We start from the raw sequence: 20,239 nt of genomic DNA, 5'->3' as shown, positions 1-20,239 counted from the left end.
TTTATTTTTACATACACCGTCCCGAGAACCCTGGTATTCGGCTACTCTAACTATGAACTACACCAATATTTTATCACTAAATTTGTGGAAGACCTCAACATATTCCAAGATAGTACTATACCGGAAGGGATACGGAATCTCCTGTAGGGCATCACAGACATTATATCGTTCCAAAATGTCGACTGAGTTACAGGTAACATTACGAGACTTCAAGGAACATTATGCTTGGATGACCGTCGATCAACTTGTTGCGCGTGCGTGGGTGATTGCTTATTAACTTAATGATGACCAGGCCCTAACGCATCTATGTGCCAAAGGCATGTACTATTCAAGTACGAAGGATTCAAAACGTACACGTGGCAAACCACGACTATAAAAAAAGTCTCACTCGCTCAGAAATTGATCAAGTTATCCTTCGAGTGACCGACGTGGTACAGTAAGCCCAGAGCGCATAATAAGGCTTGAAGAATGTCAATAGACCACAACCGCCGACATTTTTTTCTCCGCAGCATGTGCATAGCGATCGGCTACGCTGAGCCGATCGCTGCGCTCATATCTTAGCCATAGATTTTCTTCAGTAACAGCTTCACTGGTACAGGTTGTTGCCGCCCTGTGCGGATCGATTTCACGGTAGCAGGGACATTTGAGGCATTACTGAACCGGAAAAGCTGCAAGACAACGAAAACGATTAGGTTTCCAATACAAAACGTGAATTTTGAGACTTTACTTAACCCTCCCGGGATGAGCGCAAGCGATCTAGTTGTATTCTTCCGAATAAGATTTGAAAGCGTTAAAACTATATTTCAAGAAAATAGTGCCGTTAAAAAATGATATTATTGTAATTCGACAGGATAGAAATGAAAGTCATACATCATGAATGTTGTGACATACATGGCATCGCCAAGCAAAAGTGCAATAGTTTGACTCTTTTTGGCGTACCTAAATTAGTATCAGCTCGCATTTAGTCATTAATTAGTGTGAAGATGTCAAAAACTAATACTTCACATAAATAATTTGATTGACAACACATGTACTAAGTATACAGTATACGGTTCCCAGTGTATAATGCTTTGCTGTTGGATGGCATTCAGACGAAAAAAAAAACATTAAAAATTATGGGTTGTTTTCGGCTGAATGCCATCCAACAGTAAAAACAGGGGTGTTGTTACATGTTTTCGTATGTTAACACACGTTGCTAAAACACTTATTAAAAAGCTATAATCTAGCTTGTATTCCCATACCGAAAGATGAACCCACTTCAATTTGCACCATGGTCGGCAAGCGCAAGTGGCAAGAGGCGGACTGGGAGGTGGCGCTGGCTGCGCAGAGCTACGTGGCCGTGTTAGCTGCCCCAGAGGAGGAGCAAGCGGCTCCGGAGAGCAAGGCGAAGGCCAAGAAAGGCCAAAAGCAACCCACGAGACGCTCGACGCGCGCCAAAAAGACACTGAAGGACGAGGAAGAGAAGAAAGAGGAAGACAATGATGTAAACATGGAGTCAACGGAGGGCAAGAAACCAGTGGACGAGTTCTGGCTCGCTCAGCTGCAGGACGACGTGACGGAAGACATGCTGTCTCAAGAGGACGTGAGTGTCCACGTCACGTGGCTCAACAAGACCGCTGAAAGACGCTACGAGATCGCGTATGACGAGCAGGTGGACGGTGGCAGCATTCTGTGCCACGTCTACCTTCGTGAGCTGAGCGCAACAGCCTTGGAGCTCACGCCCAAGTCGCTGGCAAGAGTGCAGCGCTGTCTGGCGCGTACCAAGGCGAAGCTGGCGGGTGAGGAGGTACCGGACGACGACGATGACCCAGAAGACAACGAACGTCCTCCACCTTCTCTAGTAACAACCAGAAAGCGCCGATCTGGAGAGGAGGACACCAAGACGTCCACAGGACGAGGCAAAGGCAAGAGCCAGAAGCTCAGCAAGCGAGAGATGGCTATGCATATCGCTCCACTGCGAACAACAGTAGACGAGACCAAGTACGAAGACCGAGAGCTACTGGGCTCCCAGCCCTTCGAGTCCTTTAATGGAGACGTATACTCAGCCAATCGTGAGGTCGTGCGAGCTGTGCTGACCAGGAACATCAAGCTGCTCAAGAAACTCACGACCGACGCCGACGTGTACGCTGAGCTCAGCACGTTCGACGCTCCTCGTAGCGCTGACGTCAGTCGTACTGCTCTCCACTATGCTATCGACAACAACGATCTAGCAGCTGCGGCTCTGCTGCGTCAAACGGACGAGAAGGTAGACAAGGAGAAGCTCGCTGCTGCTCCGGAGGTGGCTCTGCCTTCAGTCTTGACTGAACAGCCCGTGACTAAATACACCAGTTATCACCGTATAGAGAGCAACTGGGGAAACGATGCTCTGTTGGGGGATATCAGCGGTATTGGGACTAGAATTCTTTCACCAATCGACTACTTTTGGGGTTGTCGCTCTGCCAGTGTGGAGATGCTCGCGCTACTGTACCCGACGAGCGACTGGGGTGAGAACCACTCAATTTGGACGCACGTTCGTTGTGCAGCGCGGTGTGGGAACTTCCGCTTGGTGCGTAAAGTCGTCGAGACATTGGAAGAGAACGGTGGCTGTGGCTTTAACGAACTGCATCACAAAGTGCTCGCTGCCGGCCCAGCTGAAGGAGATGGACCCTTACTACCCCCGTTTGGGTCGGCAATGGCCATTAAGCAGGCACACCAGACTCGGTTACGTCCGCTGCACTTGGCAGCGATCAACCCAAACGCAAGATATTTGAAGGTACTGTGGGCTGTGATAGGCGACGAGTTCAGCGAAGTCAAGGACAGCCAAGGATACGAGGCGATTCACTATGCAGCAGGTTGTGAATCCCCAGCGCCAATGCAGTTCCTCTTAGAACAACGCTGCAGTATGTTCGGCCGTACGAAGGGGAGATTGACTCCGCTTATGTGTGCGTTAGAGGCTAGACGCGAAGAAAATGCCCTCGCACTGCTTCGATTTGCTGCTGAAAACTTCGATCAAGACGTCGCTGACCAGCTCGTCAGTATGAAAGGCCCTGAAGGGAAGCAAGCGGTACATTTCGCAGCGATGAATGGATGCGCAGAAGTGTTAACGTATCTCTTGACTGAGTGTGGAGACGTAGTGAAAGTAAACGCCCGGAGTGGAGGAACAACCAAAGCTACTGCGCTGGCGCTTGCTGCTCAGAATGGCCATTTGGAGTGTGTACGGATACTATTGGCGAACGGTGCTCGTGTAGATTTTGGGGACGACTTCCAGAAGACGCCGCTGATCTTAGCAGTGAAGAACGGACATACTCGAATCGCTGCTGAGCTTATCAATAGTGGCGCGAACGTAAATGCCTACGATTCCTCGGAGAACAGCGTCGCTCACTATGCGGCTAGTTATGGTTGGCATTCGTGTCTTCAGTTATTATTCGACGTGGGGGCTGAACTACGGGCTCAAAACTCGCAAGGCTTTACCGCTCTAACATGCGCTCTACTGAAACAACGCCGTGTTTGTGGAGAGTTTCTTCTAAATCAAGTCAGTGCCGATGAGCAAGGAAAATTGCTGGATTTTAGAGATCGCCACGGTCGAACGATGTTGTTCCTGCAGTGCCAGCACGCTACCAATCTTGAACCGATCAGTTATCTGCTGGAAAAGGGACTTGATCCGAACATCAGCAACTCAGACGGTGAGTATCCACTGCAGCAATTGATCAAGCGTGCTTGTGACACCAGTGGCGGCCTGAACAACGGCTCGGGTTTTTACACCGAAGCTATTGGCCTCTTGATTGAGCATGGAGCACACTTGCAGTATGATTTGTTTCAGCAGGGAACGGCAGCTGCAGAAAGAATTGTGATGCAGCCCTTACAGCAGGCAGTGGTAGGCCGTCAAGTTGAAATCGTGGACTTGCTACTCGATCAAGAGAGTATCAACGTCAACGCACAAGCGTCTGATGGCCCAGACGCATGGATGACCGCAGCGTCTCTAGGAGCTGGAACTGGCGACGTATATCTGTCCAAGCTACTTACTCACCACGTAAAGACTACACAAAATGGCCCTTTACTTTTGGACACAAGACTGCAGTCATCTGGTGAAAACTTTTTCCACTTCATAGCTCATCATGAAGCGGCCAAACTCTCTGCAGTGCCCAAGATTATTCGTCAAATCTGTGAACGCTGCCCTACGACTGAAGCCATGATGCGCGAACGGGACTCGTCTGGGTTTTCTCCACTGATGCGGCTCCTTGATCCGAAGCACGAGCGAGGGGTTCTATCAGCCAAGCACGAAGCTGATCCCAACATGGTCCAGCTGATGCGTGACATTGATCTGCGCGTGACGGAGTTATTTAAGCTATACTTGGAGTTCACGAGTTCACGGGAATCCTACGTACGGTTTATGAGAGCTGATCAGGTGTGGAAAACAACAGAAATTCTTAGCGATAACACTACAAGTGTTTTTCTTGATGGAAAGGGCGACCAGAGCTCCGCACCAGTTGAAATCGAGTATGAAACTGTGCTACATCAGCTTACTAAGGGAAAGCTGATGTGTGAGCCCAAGCTCTCCTGGATGCAATGGTATGGGCCAAATCTGGTGGAAATTCTAATCGATAAGCGGCCAGAGCATTTTACGAAGAAGGGTGGAACAGCTTCGTTGGTTGATTTCGTGGACCTGCGAACCTTCAGAACCGCGTTGCATTTTGTAGTGGAGAAGGGAGACTTACAGACGGCGAAGTTGCTACTTGCGCGGTTCGGTGCTGATCCCAACATCTCACCTATTCGGTGTGCTTTTTGCAGAGCCTCTGCGATTAACGATGCTATTGAGCAGGCAGGCGGGACACCTAAGGCCAGTAGCGCTGACGAAGCTTGCAAAGGCACATGCGGCACAAAAGAACTTGTACGACCTGCGTTACTTGAAGCTGTGAAGAAAAAAATGACGACGATGGTGCATTCCCTGCTTGATCATGGCGCTCGCACGGATTGTGTTTCAGCAACAAAACGAGAAACACCGTTGCATGTCGCGCTCCGACTGAACAATTCCCGCCTCGTCTACGATTTACTCTTGCATGGAGCGAGTTTGTTAGCTCAAGATACCCGTGGATACACACCATTGCACGCTGCTGTGATAGCACGTCACGTTATACCTGCTAGAGAGGTTCATTCTGGAAAAGTAGCCTACGCAGTCGTGACTATGATCACTTCTTCTTCCTCGGAGAATACAGGCTTTTCAGTCGAGCTGAAGAGAAGAAATGAGGAGCATCACGGCAGTGCACCAGTTGGGAAATCTGGAGTTCTTGTCGCGCTAGAGGACCCCTATGCAGCGAGCGCTGTCCTCCTATGTGACCACAAGAATCGATCGCCAATTCATTTTGCAGCTCGGTATCGGAATTTGGAGCTTCTCCGTGCCCTACTAAAGTCTGCTGGGCCAACTGCAGCAAAACTCGCTGTGACCCAGCCTGATTGTATGGGCCGCACACCCTTACACTACGCTGTTAACTCAGCTGCTGTGAATGCTGAAGCTTCGTTTAATATTGAGCAGCTTTTACTGGATCATGGTGCCAAGGCGAATACTGCGGATACTCTTGGTTCTAGTCCTCTTCACTTAGCGCTGCTGAAAGTCAGTCTGGATACATTCAAAAACACTTCGAATCTCCTGGATAATGCGGAAGATGCAGCATCAAATAGTGAAAACAAGAAGCGTCAGAGCTTACAACCTCGTCGTATCCCAAGCGAGGAGTCTGATCCTGTGGAGACTGTCTCAAATCTTGTGGCGGATCCTGATGTCGACATCTTGGCAGTAGATTCGATGGGACATACTCCACTGCACTTGGCAGCAGCTACTGGGGCTTTCGTCTGTGTGTCCACATTACTCAGCGCTTTGGGAGACTTGGACACCCAGAAGAAGGCGATGGATATGCAGGACATGAATGGTTTTACACCTCTCGGACTGGCGGTGCGACACAAGAGACTTACCGTGATAATGACGTTATTGCGAAGTGGCTCAGAAGTGAATGGCAAGCTGCGTGTCGAGTTCGCTTCGACTGCATCTCGCGACGCCACCTCAAAGGAAAACGGCGAAATGGAGCAAGCCCGAACGCTAAAGTTCCGCACTTATTTCTATCACGCCGTGATGCATGGGCTTACTGGAGTTTGCCATATGTTGCTGAGTGCCAAGTTCCCTAGACGACAAGCGATTGAAGATGCGATTCGCTGTGGTCAGTTGCAGTTGGCTAATAACCTACTTGGAGTTCTACATGCTGGAGGTGATGGAGGACTGGAGACATTGAAACAACCGAACGAGAAGGGCGAGACGCTGCTGCACTCGTTTGCAAAGTCGGCCCAAATTGGTTTCAATCCTCTTGCTCAGAAGTTCGCGTGGGTTCTCATCGATGCTGGAGTGTCTGTTGATGCAAAAGACCGGAAGGGGAATATCGCGTTGCATTACGCTGCAAAGCGAGGCAATACTCAATTGATGGACTTCTTACATCATCAGAGCAGTGGACAAGGCACTGAGAATTCTGTTAACGAGCGTGGTGAGACTCCGTTACTCTTTACTCTCAAACAGATACATCGAGCTGGTGGTTTGGCTGAAGATGCGCTGCTGGCAATATTTTGTTATTTTATGGATCACCCGCTATTCTCTATTGACGGGAATGTGGTTGATGCGTCGGGAATGAACGCACTGAGTGCTTTCTTGGATCGCTTCATGGAAAGCCTGGCACTTTCGAAGCCGTCTGTATTCTTCACATGGATTGAAAAGCTGCTCAAGCGTGGTGTGAGCCCAAATGTATGCTTTCAAAGCCTGCGCGGTGCTTCACTCGTAAGAAAAATTTCAAATGACGTCGAATCATGGGAGCCAAGAGTGGCCACTATGCTGGTAAAAGGAGATGAGGACAAAATCCCGCTACTAGTACGCGTTGCCTTTACCCCGGAAGCTTTTATGAGGTATCACACGCTTGCTCTCTTGCTTCGATATGGTGCTGATTTGTCCGCCGCCGACGGCAAGGGTAACACTCTCTTGATGCACCTTGCTGCACGTAACATGTTTACTGAGACCCGTCTCGCACTAGGACTCGTTCGATCAGTGTCGGACCCGAAGGATAAAACTCGTGAGTGTTCTCTTCATGTTCCAGAGGCAAGTGTCAAGGCAGCACTTGCCAAGCGCAACACCAAGGGATTAACGGCGTGCCACATGGCAGTACAGCCACTCGATTATGGTTCCTATGAGAACACGCGCTTGTTAGAGACGCTGGTCCGTGCCGGTGGCGACCTCTATGTCAAGGACTCTACTGGAAAGACTGTTATCGACTACGCACTGGCCCAGCGCTCACGCCTCGTTATTCGATTCCTTGAACGGACATTCCCGGACATCGTATCAGTCCACGGTGAAGTCACCGAATCTACCACGGTGTTTGCTGCTGTTCCAGCGTATTCGGACGATGCTAGTGCGTATTTGGCGGAATGCGAGACGTCAGGCCAGATCTCGCGCTCTCTGGTTGTTACCCGAGTAGATGATAACTATGACTACAGTGGAGATAGCAGAGTACATTGTGAAAATGACGGAGAGGGTACGGAGCTGGACGCGTTGCTAACCAAGGTTCGTGCAAAGAGCGGGCTTAGTGTTTTCTTTCGTCTGCAGCTCATACACGATGAAGTAGAGGACGTCTACTTGCTGTTCACGAACTGGGGACGGATTGGCGAGACGGGGAAGTTCCAGAACACGCCGTTCCGAGATGAAACGGAGGCTGTGAACGAGTTCAAAAAGATCTTCCGAAGCAAAACAGGCAACGCGTGGGAGTCACGTGCTCCAGGCGAGTTTGTGAAGAAACCCACGAAATACAACCTCTTTCACCGCGTGAGCCACTCGACCAAGATAGACGATGAAGTGACGAGATCATTCCGAGAGGACATGGAAAGTGGAGCTAGTAAGAGTGTGGTGTTCCCGGAGCCTCGTGATCCAGATTTGATGTCCTCTCCTAGCGTCATGGTGATGTTAGCTGCCGTCACAGACGTGCGCAACTTGAAGCACGCGGCACACACGAGTTGTGGCTTTGCTGGTGGCAACCTGCTCCTGGCTAAACAGGATGACATCCGAGTTGCGTTGAGAAATCTGGCCGAGATCCGAGGTGTTTTGGAGGAGAAGGAGGAGCTCGTCAAGGAGATCAATACTGCCAAAGACGGCGTAAGCGACGAGGGAGCCACCAAGCGTGCTCTACTATCTACTCGCCACGACGCTCTTATAGAGAAATTGAGCGAGCGTAGCTGTCGTTACTACGAGGCTATGCCGTGTCAAGAGGACGCTCTCGCTACTTCGATCAAGGCTTTCGATCAGGTTAGCGACGTGCATCTGGAGATGACACGATTGCGGATGCTGTCTTACTCTATGGAGATGCACAAGATGCTCCTCGGAGCCAAGCGACTCCAACATATCCAACATCCGCTGGAGTACCATTACCACGCGTTGCAAGTGCGTCTTGCACCGCTGCAACCTGCTGACCCAGAACGACAGCTCATTCACCGCTACTTCTTCGGTGGTTTACGCTCTTCTGATCGTCGACAGTATCGCATCAGCAACGTGTTCGAAGTGGAACGTAGTGGAGAGACTCAACGGTTCAATGATCTTATGGAAAAGCGTCCAGACTTGAGAGCTACCCAGACACATTTACTATGGCATGGAACGAAACGGACTAACCTGATGGGGATTCTGTCACGTGGACTTCGAGTAGCTCCTCCTGAGGCTTCACACAACGGCTATGCGTTCGGCAAGGGTGTTTATTTTGCCGACATGGCCGAGAAGAGTCTACATTACTGTGACGAACCGTACGCGCTGCCGACTCTATACCATGAGGACACAACGAGGGAAGTCCAGTACATGGTGCTTTGTGAGGTGGCGTTGGGGAAATCAATGGAACTGACTACGGATATCTCGTTTAGACACCAGAAAATGCCACTCGAGGCATTGGATAGTGTCAAAGTTCTGGCCAAGTACACCCCTGACCCTCGCGGTACAATTGTTTCCCCAAAATCTGGCGCTAAAGTTCATCTCGGACGTGCGATGGTGTTAGGAGGAAGTCTTCCGTTCGATCGCGCATGGGCCAAGACGAAGCCATCCCCCACTCCAAGTCATTGGTCTGAACGCACCCCCAGGTTTTCAGACGATACCCAACTTTACCTCGCTACACTTCTTGAAGATCCCAGCTTCACGGTAGGTGATACACGTACTGTGAACGACGCGGATCGACCGCTATTCGTCTCGGAAAACAAACGCACTGTTGCCATTCAACTGATCGATAGGGACAGCTCACACCCAGATGAAGATTTCGACGCCCTGCTATGGTGTGAGGCTACAGTTAAAGTGACAATCACACTGGAAAGTGGACCTGGCTACAGTTACAGAGCGAAACTTTACCACAATGCACGTCGAGCGGCGCAGTTACCAGAGGACTTTGCACTTGTGCTCCCTCCTCTATCCGAGTACGCCGAGCTTGTGGTGTATCAAGAAACTCAGGCAAGACTGCGCTACATCGTAGAAGTGGAAACGGTACGTGGATAGGTAACAAGGAGATTCAACGAGTGAATGAAGATTTCTGAGTTTACTACGCCTGGAGAAGAGCCTTGGTTTCCAGTCCCTTCTTGAAGGCCTTGACCACGCGGATATGAGCGCGGATCAGAGCAAAACTCCTTAGCCACAGCTGCTGACCCCGTGCAGACGTCACCTGCCGGACCTGTTCGACATCAACCTCGCGACATAGCGCCATCCAGCTCGGGGCGTTCTTGGTTGAAATGGAGCGCAGTACAAGTCCAAGCGGAAGAGAGATGAAGCCCATTCCGATGCAGGCGAACCACTGATTGACTTCAAGTGGCGTGCAGTTGAACCAGTCGCCCGTGAGCTGCACCATGACCACCTGCATGGCGATTTGCAGTACGCAGACGTAGAGAAACACGCGGTTCTTCGTGATACCTTTGAAGATATTGAGCTCGTCGTGGATCTTGCGGCAGTTGAGTTCATTGAACAGCTGCATCCACACGAAGGTGTTGAAGACGATCGTCATGTGCTTGGTGGAGTCGTGTTTGTGCTCTTCTCCCAAGTCATTCACGCGACCGGAAGGAAGGTTGAACCATTTCTCGCCACTGAAGACAATAGCCAAGAGCAGAGCAAGCTGGAAGATCGACTGACCGAGGATGTGCTTAGTCATCTTCTTGGAGATCAAAGGCTGCGTCTTTGGGTACGGCTTGCGCTCCAGTAAGGCTGGAGTAGGTTCCTCGGTTGCCAGTGCGAGGGACGCGAACGAGTCCATGATCAAGTTGACCCATAGCATCTGGACAGCGGAGAGAGGAGACTGCTCCAAGACCACAGCGCCGATGAACGCGAGCATGATGGCGACCACGTTGACTGTCAGCTGGAACTGCAGGAACTTGGAGATCGAGTCATAGACGTTGCGGCCCCACTTGATGGCGTTCACGATCGAGTTAAAGTTGTCGTCCATGAGGATAATATCCGACGCGTCCTTAGACACAGCAGTGCCGCTGATGCCCATGGCGAAGCCAACGTTGGCTTTCTTCAGTGCTGGAGCATCGTTCGTGCCGTCGCCAGTCACAGCTACAACTTGAGGGCCGTGAGGCATCAAACTGCTTTGCATCAAGCCTGTTACGAGAGTGTACTTGTCCTTTGGAGACGAACGCGCAAGAACGCGAAGCATGGGCCAGATCTGGTCGAATTCCGCCTGAATGATGTTACCATTAGCGTCCAGAACTCTCGAGCGGAATGTCTGTCCGTCCATGACGAGAGATCCATCGCCTTGCGAGATAATGCCACACTTACCAGCGATGGAGCGCGCAGTGGTAATGTTGTCTCCCGTCACCATACGAACGGTGATTCCTGCGCGTTTGCAGTGCTGAATCGCTCCAGGTACTTCCGGTCTTACAGGATCTTCGATACCAACAATGGCAACGCAAGTCAAGTCCTTCTCCACATCTTCATCAACCCAGTTGTTCACCTCCTCAGCTGGAACGTCTAGGTCTCGGTACGAAAGACACAGCGTGCGGTATCCTTGAGACGCGTATTTCTCGATCACATTTGCGCCAATCTCGCTCTTCCTAGCGCCACTCAGAGCTTCAGTCATCCCGTTCGTGCGCTGCATCTGCTTACACAGTCCCAGAACAACTTCAGTCGCGCCTTTGGTGTACACTCGACACTTGGAGTCTCCACGTCGAACCACGACGGACATGCGCTTTTTGGCACTGCTAAATGTCAGCATGTGGACGATCTCGTTGTTAGCTCGGATCTCGTCGTACTCGACACCACCGTCTCGAATGTACTGGAGTAAGGCACACTCCGTCTTGTTGCCTGTGTGTTCAGGAAGTCCATTCTCTACTTTTGGTGGCAAGATCTCGGCAGTCGAGTTGATCGCGATTCCGCGGCAAAGTGCCTCCTTCGTCTCGTCAGTAAGAGCTCCAATACCCTCACTCGCGGACGAGAACTCTTCGTCTCCGATCCAGATCTTCATGACAGTCATGCGGTTCGTCGTCAGTGTTCCAGTCTTGTCTGAGCAGATCGTTGTGGCGCTCCCCATGGTCTCACAGGCGTCGAGATGTCGGACGAGATTATTGTCAACCAGCATCTTCTTCACAGAGTACGCTAGAGCGATCGTCACGGCAAGAGGAAGACCTTCTGGGATGGCGACAACCAGTACCGTGATGGAGATGATGAAGAAGTTGAGATAGTCGCTGATGTAACTATTCTTCCAGGGCACGTCGTCGACTGCGAACTTGTCGATCGAGAAGCGGATCGACATGATAACAAACACCAGCAGTGCAACAACCGTGCCGAGTTTACCGATCAAAATGGTGAGGTTATACAGCTTGCCCTCCAGTGGAGACTGCGAGTCCTCGGCACCATCAAATTCGTCTCGGTCTTCCTTAGCTGGCACCTTTGGCGTGTCGATTTCCACGTAGATCTCGTCGGTGTCCTGGCTCCCATCCGCACTGTTCTTATCGTCATCTTTCGGCTTCTTCTTCCCTCGTGCTCCGTTGATCAAGCTCCTAATGACACCGGCTTGTGAGTTCTCACCAACACACACTACTAGCATTTTACCCAGCCCCTCCATGACCTTGGTACCCGACAATAAGAATGGGTTCTCGTGGTTCTTGGTTAGTAAATCGGACTCTCCAGTCATGGCACTTTCGTCCATTTTGAGCTCCTTCTCGTCGAACACCATGCCATCCGCTGGAATTATATCACCAAGATCCACACGCACGATGTCACCTACCAGCAGGTTCCACTTGCTCACCTCTGCGGGTGCTCCATTGCGAATGACTTTAATCTTTTCATCCTCTTTTACAGCGTTGAGAGAACGGAACTGCTGTTCTTTTTGGTAGTCGTTTACCGCCGTCACCAGAGTGACCACTACGACAGCCAAGATAATACAAGCGCCTTCAACCCACCCGGTTTCTTTGTGGTCACCTACGGTGGAGGACAGGACGATCGAGAAGATGCCCGAGATTGTCAAAATGATGATAGTGACGTCCTGGAATGCATCCCACATGAGCTCCAAAAAACTCTTAGCTTTGGGCGGAGGAATGTAATTCTTGCCGAAGGATTCCTCGCGTCTGCGTAGATCATCAGCATTGTTGGCGTCCAGTCCTTGACGAAGATCTACTTGTAGAGCAGCAGCAACGCCTTCAAGCCAACCCACACTTTCGAGTTGTTCGCCTATTTTCTCGTGCGGAGTCTCCACAAGACGGATGAGATCACCCGTCACAAGCTTAAACGCCATTGCGATTCCGCCAGTCGATGTTAGTGATGTAGAATGGTCGTGAACTTGCTAGCCAACCGCAAGTTCCAAAATGAGCTCACTGGTATGAAGAGAAAAATCTCAACGTCTCACTACTATACTATTCCGAGAGACGTTGAGGTTGTTTTGAGCAGACATAAGTCGATACCACCGATCGAATGTGACCTGCGGTGTGATGGAAACATAATGATTCGACTAAGCGTATTAACCCAGCACAAAAACCCACGCGTTCATTAAACGTGACGGTTAGCTCTCTGATCGATGCGACAAAAGATTCACACAGTATACATGTTGAAGCACTGCGAGTTTTATGGGCCAGAGACTGCAGCGAGACGCAACGGAAAGGGCCCTTTTCGTTGACAACAGCACCGTTCAGCCAAGCATCCTTGGTCTTTGTGTTACTTGAGATCAAGTGGCTTTCGACTAAGCGATGGTGGTTCACGTTTGCGCTGACACGAAGCTCATCGGTTCTTTTCTGTAGGCACAACGTCTTCATAATACGGCAAACAAAACAAAACTCGCTGTCGTCTCATTCACAAACATCTCGAACAGTGCACGGCGATTGAATTTCGAGCTTTGATGGTCAGTTATAGATCGAAACAGAATGAAGACTCATTCAATAATCACCCGCATGACTGCCAACAACAAGGAATCTTACTATTTTGGATTCCGAAACTTGACTGCGATGGTGTGAGCAGACACTTTTGTGTGCAACATACAACTTGATTCTCCGCGACATAACGGTGGTAAGCACACAAATCTATACGTAAGAGACGTGGGAGGGTGTCACCTCCTGTCACTTTAGAATTTGGCTTTTGCATACCACATCCCTTCATGACCGCGTCTTTTTCAGCGCTCTCTGCCTTCATGACGGTAGTCAAGCTCATTGAAGACGGTTGATTATTAGTGTCATTATTTCGCTTGGGCGTCGACGCTTTCGACTTCTTAAACACAGTTCGGAACCGTGGTCAGAAGTCTGTAGATTTACAAGCAAAGTTTTAACGTGGGTTAACTACTCTATACGAGCCTCTCTCGCTGGGGTATGATGCACGACACTATTAGCATTATAGCCACTCAAACTGCCCGAGCGAAAAGCACGGACGTCCACTGCGTTGAATCCTGCAAAAAAAAAAGTAGAGGAAAATGTCAAAAAGCATAGCTGAATTGAGCCCAGGTGTTGTTCATACCAAGTCGTCGTAGCTCTTCGTCAATGACATTAAAGTGAGGCATCGCCTTCTCCAACGCTTCATTGTCAAGCTCTGCATACGACAACGGTCAGACCACGAACCATAACCAAAATTATCCATAAACTTTCCGTACCAACTGCAGCCTTATTGCCTGCAAGAAAACGCACGCGCATGCTCATCTGTGGCTCCAGATGAATCAATCCACGCACAAAGTCCTCTGCTTTCTCCACCCGATGCAAATGTTGCTAAAAACGAACATATTTCAGCCTCATTTCACAAAAAAAAAAAAACTATTGAAACTTTCAGCTTCCACTCACCTGCGTCGCCTCAACTCCAAACTGTAATCTCGATCTCAAACACGGTGACGCTGCCGCGTTCCAATTCGGAAGTCCCAAATATTTAGCCACATCTCGTACCTCTTGCTTGGTCAGTTCGCTAAGCGGACTCACCACGTCGAACTCGGTGGCAGCCACCAGTCCTACACAAATAACTCTAAATCAGTACATCTTCTAAATCGTCTGATAGTGTGCTAAACGTACCAACTCTAGTAGGATCCAACTGATCATCAGCGTTTGTGCCATTATACAACACAGGCTTCATCTCTTCTCTATGTTGCTGCATTTCCTTCCACGCGAACTCCGCAACCTGGTTTAATGTCGAGTACAGCGTCGTCTTGCAATAGTAGCAACTTTTGCCCTGATTGGCGACATAACCCTCGAGTTTGTCTTCATCTGTATGGCATTCCCACAATGGGACACCAATGTGGGACGCAACATGTCGAGCTTGCTGAAGTTGCACTGAAGATAAAGCAGCGGATCTTCCGATACATGCGGCACTAGTATTGGGGAAGACTTGGAATACCAACGCGGCAGCTAAAGACGAGTCCACGCCGCCAGAGAATGCAACCACGTTGTTGATCGGCAGCAAATTACTCGGCAAATTAGGCACTTGCGCTCCTCTGGACGCCACAATCTGCAGCAGACGATCAACTTTTGTCGCGAGCATTTGCTGTTCTACGTCTAGGCAGCGTGTCGATAATGGAGACCTTCCACGTACGTCAGAGGGTCTTGATGAAGATGAGTGATTGAATAAGCTTTTATACAGGTTCAAATAAGCTATTTGACAGGATCCTTAAGATCCTGTCGAATTTTATAACTCGATTCTTGATGTCGGCGTTTGGCTACCTGCTCGACCGGAGCGTGGGGCTGCCGAGCCGCGCCTACCGCGACAGCTTAAACTCCCGACAGTCCACTAACTTACTGCAGTACTCGCCATCGAGCAGCAACTTCATCTTCCGGCAAGGGATGCGCGTCTGGGGCTGCTCGCTGGACCCAGTGGAGCAGCGTTTCCTGTTGGTTGGTACTTCCCAGTCCCAACTTTTGGTATTTGATCTACAAACCCTAGACGAAGCCGACGCTCTGTGTAACCCTAGTTACAACACCACCAACACACTAGACCCAATTTGCGCTGTTGGAGCCAAAACGGAGAATGCCCAAACCTTACAATTCGGTATTTCCATGGTCGACTGGTACCCTGTGGATGGCGGGCTCTGCATTTCCAGTTCGCTGGACGAACACGTGAAAATTTGGGATTTCGAGACTTTTTCTTGTGTCAGTACATTGCATTTACGGAGTAAAGTTTTCGGTGCAAAGTTTTCTCCAGTGAGTACGACACACTCGTTGATCGCTGCAGCCACAGCTAGAGGGGAATTGAGACTTGTGGACATGGAGAGTGGAGCCACAGCTCATAGTCTATTGGGTCATAAAGATGAAATTTGGACACTGGACTGGTCTCCAGCAAGTGAATTTCTACTTGCCACTGGCTCACGAGACGGTGAAATTCGTCTTTGGGATATTCGACGATCAGGAGCAACAGCGTGTCTGTTGTGTTTAAACCACGAAGGAAAAGCCAATGTACCCGGCAGATCTAGTTTATATACAAACGTAAAGAGAGAGAAACCCATGTCGTTATCGGCTGCTGCAAAGGTTAGAAAACGAAGGAGAGTGGGTGGGGCGTCGGAAGCACAAGCAAGAGACCGACAACGAGCGCGATCGAGAGTGGATAACCATCATATGAGGCTACACGCTTCCATGCATAGAGAGAGTAGAAACGACCCACATGCAGCGGCGACTATGTCGCTTGCAGTTGCTCATCAAGCAGGGGTGACGAGTTTGACGTATACCCCGGACGGGAGATTTCTGTTGAGTAATGGGATGGATGAAAAACTGAGATTGTGGAACGCAACGTCGGGTGAACATCAATTTATGAACTATGAAGGAGTGCGAAGAGCACAGCCTCGAGCTGCGAGAAATGTACAAATGGCTGCAGTTCAAGAAGGAGGCGCCTGGGAGAGTACGCTGGTGTTTGTTCCAAACGGATCGGAAGGAGCGTTGACTTCCTACCGTGTTTTTGGAGATAGTGGTGCACCAATAGGGTCTGCTACTGCTCACTATCAACAGGTAACCGCGTGTCTGTATCGAAAAACTACTCGTGAACTCTACTCAGCAGGTGAAGATGGACTCATCATGAAGTGGAAACCTCCACCTGTTGACTTGTACCCTGACATTTTCGATAATGAAAATGTCGATACTGGAGGACAAAATGGCGATTCGGAAGCAATCGCCGGTGCTACTATTGGCGATGAAGATGCGTGGAGTGATGACGAAGAACCCGGAACTAGTCATGAATTTATCCCACCCATTCTTCGGGATGAGTTCTGAATACATGTATTTTTAAGTTATGTTATCGTCTGTACGTTGTACAAACATTTGGTGGCGATTTGATTGTCTAAATAGTATTCTTAGACCTGACAACGGCAATGTTATTATCTGCTTCGAATGTTGTTGGGATCAAGCTCGGTACGCTGACACTTTTACTTCTACCATGTCAGCGGGAGCTCCGACTGGTAATGGATCCCTACTAAGTGCAACCGATTTCTTTGGTAAGACGGATGTTGGCGGCTTGGATAAATTCAAGACGATCGCATTTCGTGCTCTTCACGAGCAGAAACTCGAGGAGGAGCTGTATCAAACCAAACAAGAGAACGAGCGACTCAAAGAGGCAAACGCTCAAGTAACCCGCGCCTTGGAAGAGCTTCAAATATCGTTCGAAGCCAACATCGACGATCGTGAGCGCGTGCTGGCCTTCAAGTCAAAGAAAATCGATGAACTGCACAATAGAGTACGCGAATACGAAACTATCAACGCTTCACTGCTCCAAACAATCAACGGGAGCGGAAGTGCAGAAGGAGACACTAGTATCTCCCAAAGCAACACTAACACGACTACCAACTCTTCAGCGGAGTCAACTGGAACGGAGACGGAGACCCGCGCTAGGATGATGACTCTGATTAATGCAGGAAAGCCTCTCTTCCACCCCCTGGACACGTGCAAAGAGCAGGAATACAAGCAGCTTTATGAGGAATCCCAGCGCCAATGTGCTGAACTGACCCAGACCGCGCTTGAGAACGAGGCTGCTATACGTGAGACTCGACTAGCAAAATTTAACAAGCAAGACAGCGACACTCAAATCGAGCAACTTCAGTCTCAACTCGCAGCGATGGCGTTGGAAAAAGACGAACTAGAACATCATCTGGAACGAAAATTAATTCTAGAAAACGACAGATTACGTCGTGAGAAGGAGGCCGAACTCCAAGCCTTCCACGACGCCATGCGGACGCAAATGCGAATGCAACTGGACGTGACTACACAGCGAACTGTTGAAGAGAATGAGAGAGTGCAACTCGAGCTGCGTTATCAGAGCTCGCAGCTTGAAAAGATGATCAAACAGATCGACGAACTTCGCGCGGAGAACAAGCGTACCAAGCAGGAGATGCACGTGTTTGAAGAAATGAATGCAGGACTTAGCAAGAAGCTCAAGTTCTACGAGCAACTATTTGCAAAAATGCAGCTGAAGGACGAGCAGAAGTCGAAGCAAGTAGATAATCAGCAGCCACGCACACCTGTTGGTCCACCTTCTTCGCGACGGACACCTCGAAAGCCTCCACTACCTGTGTTGTCAACCGTAAACCAGGCGAAGCCTACATCACCAGAGCCAGCGTTATATTGCATGGGATCTCCTCACGGCTCCTACTTTACACCTGAGTCCGAGAGTCTTCGAACTAGCAGATATACGGAGTTTGAACCTGGTCCGAATGATCCGCAAACTCCATACCAGCTCAACGCTATCACAGACGTTCTTGAGAAACATCTACAAAGCCGTGAGTTTACTAAGAAGCAAGTGGTGGCTGTGCTGCGCTATCATCATGATCAGTATCAGCGCCGAGAAAGCGTAAGTTTTTGATTGTTTGTTGTGATAGGATTACAGTTTTTAACTGACGTTACGTTAATTAGCCGAGAGCTGTTCGAGACGTGGCAAGAGTAGGAACGATACCAGTACTCAAGAAAAAGCTCATGTTATCTAAGGCATGTTACTTACCGTCAAGTTACGGACGCAGAATTAGGGAACCGTCGGTATGTATGGTTGTTGACTAATAATGGTGATAATACGGACTACTTATTTGTTGTGAGGTGATGCAGATGACACTGGACACTTTGATTAAGCAGAAGATATCCTCACATCATTCATCTGCAGACAGCAACGACTCGAGCGACCGAACGATTGACGACGAGCAACGTCAAACACTCCATAACTTGCTACTTCCTGAACTCTCGAAGCAAAAGAGAACAGGTAAGTCTGCATCATCGTCAGTAGTTAAAGATCCTTCGGAAATGTGGAGATCCTCAGCATCTCGAGCGCGCGATCGACTAGAACTTCATGACCCACCCAGTACAGCAAGATTTTAAATTTGATGCTTCGCTAAAATAAACTAGAAATTTTTCAAAGCTCTTTCTTTAAAAAAAAATATTGGTGTTACGTTTTCCGCTTTGAACACACCACATGCGACGTTCTCAGGCGCTAGTTCCACCTTCCTGCTACTGCTCCTGGGCTGGCAGCATAGTTCATGTGATTAACAAGCGCTGTTGTGATACCTTCTGAGCAGCTGTGTTGTCGCGATCGAGCTTTGTTTTGGGTTGTAGTTCCGACGGTGATACTTGTGCGCCCGATACTGTAGAGTGTACGCCGTGAAGCCACCTGACAGTGTACATAGTATAATAATCAACGGACACAGTGCAGGCCTCATTAATTGAGGGAAATCGGCCTAATTTACCTCGGAGTACCTTATTAAATTCTCCGATAGTCCCTCGCTAAACTGGTTAATTGTTAGGTTTGTGCGTAAGCCCAGTGCCGACACATCGCCAATTTGATGCGAAAATATCTGTCCGACGCACATTAAAAGCAAACAGTTATTATCAGATTGAATGCCCTGCTACTAGACGTTTACAGAAGTCATTTCCCAACCGATAATGGTGATTATTTGCATTTCTCAAAGGAAACGAGCGCCGACGGAAGGCTTCTAGCTACATGTGTTTAAGTAGCGGCATGCCGCGGGCATTGACGACACCATTCCAGAGAGGACACGATTTCAAGTATTGTTTAGAAACCTTCGAACGGCACCCTGAATCGTCTGCAGCACTTGCAATAGCATGCAAGTTTTGCATCAAATTTAACCGAGAAGCCAAACCTAAATACAAGCGGAAGAAATCACGAGCGTGCAGTACTTCAAGCCTATTTCCCGTTCAGACAAATAAAGTCGTCATGAAACCCGACACGTCGGTAACAATATTCTGAAGCATCCGATGGACAGTTTTCGACCACGCTAACACAATGCGAGCTTCTCGATGAGCCGTTTCGGTTTGAGATCAAGAGATCTATCGTTGACGATCTCGATGAGCCGTTCCAATTTTAAGATAAAGAGATCTATCGTTGACGATCTCGATGAGCCGTTCCAATTTTAAGATAAAGAGATCTATCGTTGACGATGTCACCGGGGGGCAACAATTCAGACAGCAAATACATGTAGACTCATTAAAAAAAATGACGGACCTAGACTGAAAGCAACAGAGTGAAGCACTAATTTACATTACACAGATTGAAAGCGACCATCACATTTACGGGAGAAAGAGAGTCATTGACTTCGACTGTAGCCATGTTGGGTTAAGCGAATATACCGTTGTTAAAGCAGGGAAAAGGGAGTAAGTTGGGCTCCATGACTGCTACTGTTCACTGTTTTTCTCTTCGATCGCTGCAAGCATGTCATTTAGACGCTTGCCAGGAATGGGTAACTGAGGAGTCGAGTGATGTCACGGTCTACGGCTAGATGGAGGTCTCGCCATTCTCGCGGATTGCATCCACAAGGTCTGCTCACTACAGGGTCAACGGGCTACA

The 20,239-nt window shown here is 49.3% G+C and overlaps 5 protein-coding genes across 7 annotated transcripts; 3 read left to right on the top strand and 2 right to left on the bottom strand.

Moving 5' to 3' along the window:
- The first annotated feature begins 1,201 nt into the window (after positions 1-1,201).
- On the top strand, positions 1,202-13,508 carry PPTG_18729 (hypothetical protein). Its single transcript, XM_008916964.1, has one exon. It carries the CDS (start codon positions 1,271-1,273, stop codon positions 9,521-9,523), a length of 8,253 nt encoding a protein of 2,750 aa, XP_008915212.1. The 5' UTR covers positions 1,202-1,270; the 3' UTR covers positions 9,524-13,508.
- Positions 9,567-12,746, bottom strand: PPTG_18730 (calcium-translocating P-type ATPase, PMCA-type; the record flags this gene model as incomplete). Its single annotated transcript, XM_008916965.1, has 1 exon — positions 9,567-12,746. The coding sequence occupies one exon, from the start codon at positions 12,744-12,746 to the stop codon at positions 9,567-9,569; it is 3,180 nt and encodes a 1,059-aa protein (XP_008915213.1).
- An 83-nt stretch (positions 13,509-13,591) lies between the features above and the next one.
- PPTG_18728 (hypothetical protein) lies at positions 13,592-15,427 on the bottom strand. 3 transcript variants are annotated; one of them, XM_008916961.1, is made up of 5 exons: positions 14,491-15,427; positions 14,269-14,429; positions 14,085-14,196; positions 13,952-14,023; positions 13,592-13,883 (listed from the first exon to the last, which is right to left on the bottom strand). In XM_008916961.1, exons 1-5 carry the CDS (start codon positions 14,954-14,956, stop codon positions 13,777-13,779), a joined length of 918 nt encoding a protein of 305 aa, XP_008915209.1. In that variant the 5' UTR covers positions 14,957-15,427; the 3' UTR covers positions 13,592-13,776. The 3 variants fall into 3 exon arrangements, with proteins under 3 accessions (XP_008915209.1, XP_008915211.1, XP_008915210.1); XM_008916963.1 differs by having other exon boundaries at positions 13,952-14,196; XM_008916962.1 differs by having other exon boundaries at positions 13,592-14,023.
- Positions 15,117-16,770, top strand: PPTG_18727 (hypothetical protein; the record flags this gene model as incomplete). Its single annotated transcript, XM_008916960.1, has 1 exon — positions 15,117-16,770. A coding segment is annotated over one exon (1,555 nt), but the record flags the coding sequence as incomplete, so codon positions are not given.
- Positions 16,771-16,834: 64 nt separating this feature from the next.
- PPTG_18726 (hypothetical protein) lies at positions 16,835-18,800 on the top strand (the record flags this gene model as incomplete). Its single annotated transcript, XM_008916959.1, has 3 exons — positions 16,835-18,241; positions 18,304-18,423; positions 18,490-18,800. 3 exons carry the CDS (start codon positions 16,835-16,837, stop codon positions 18,754-18,756), a joined length of 1,794 nt encoding a protein of 597 aa, XP_008915207.1. The 3' UTR covers positions 18,757-18,800.
- Positions 18,801-20,239: the final 1,439 nt, after the last annotated feature.

The sequence above is a fragment of the Phytophthora parasitica genome (assembly GCF_000247585.1).
Source record: "Phytophthora parasitica INRA-310 unplaced genomic scaffold supercont2.92, whole genome shotgun sequence".
Classification (NCBI taxonomy): Eukaryota; Oomycota; class Peronosporomycetes; order Peronosporales; family Peronosporaceae; genus Phytophthora; species Phytophthora nicotianae.
This window is presented reverse-complemented; position numbering and strand designations above follow the sequence as displayed.

What these genes read in the sequence shown, in the direction of transcription:
- PPTG_18728 (XM_008916961.1), bottom strand. Translation starts at nt 14,956, where the DNA reads ATGCTCGCGACAAAAGTTGATCGTCTGCTGCAGATTGTGGCGTCCAGA. An exon ending in GTTGGATCCTACTAGAGTTG is followed by an intron (nt 14,430 to 14,490) that starts GTACGTTTAGCA and finishes TTATTTGTGTAG; the next exon opens with GACTGGTGGCTGCCACCGAG. An exon ending in AGGCAATAAGGCTGCAGTTG is followed by an intron (nt 14,024 to 14,084) that starts GTACGGAAAGTT and finishes TGTCGTATGCAG; the next exon opens with AGCTTGACAATGAAGCGTTG.
- PPTG_18729 (XM_008916964.1), top strand. Translation starts at nt 1,271, where the DNA reads ATGGTCGGCAAGCGCAAGTGGCAAGAGGCGGACTGGGAGGTGGCGCTG.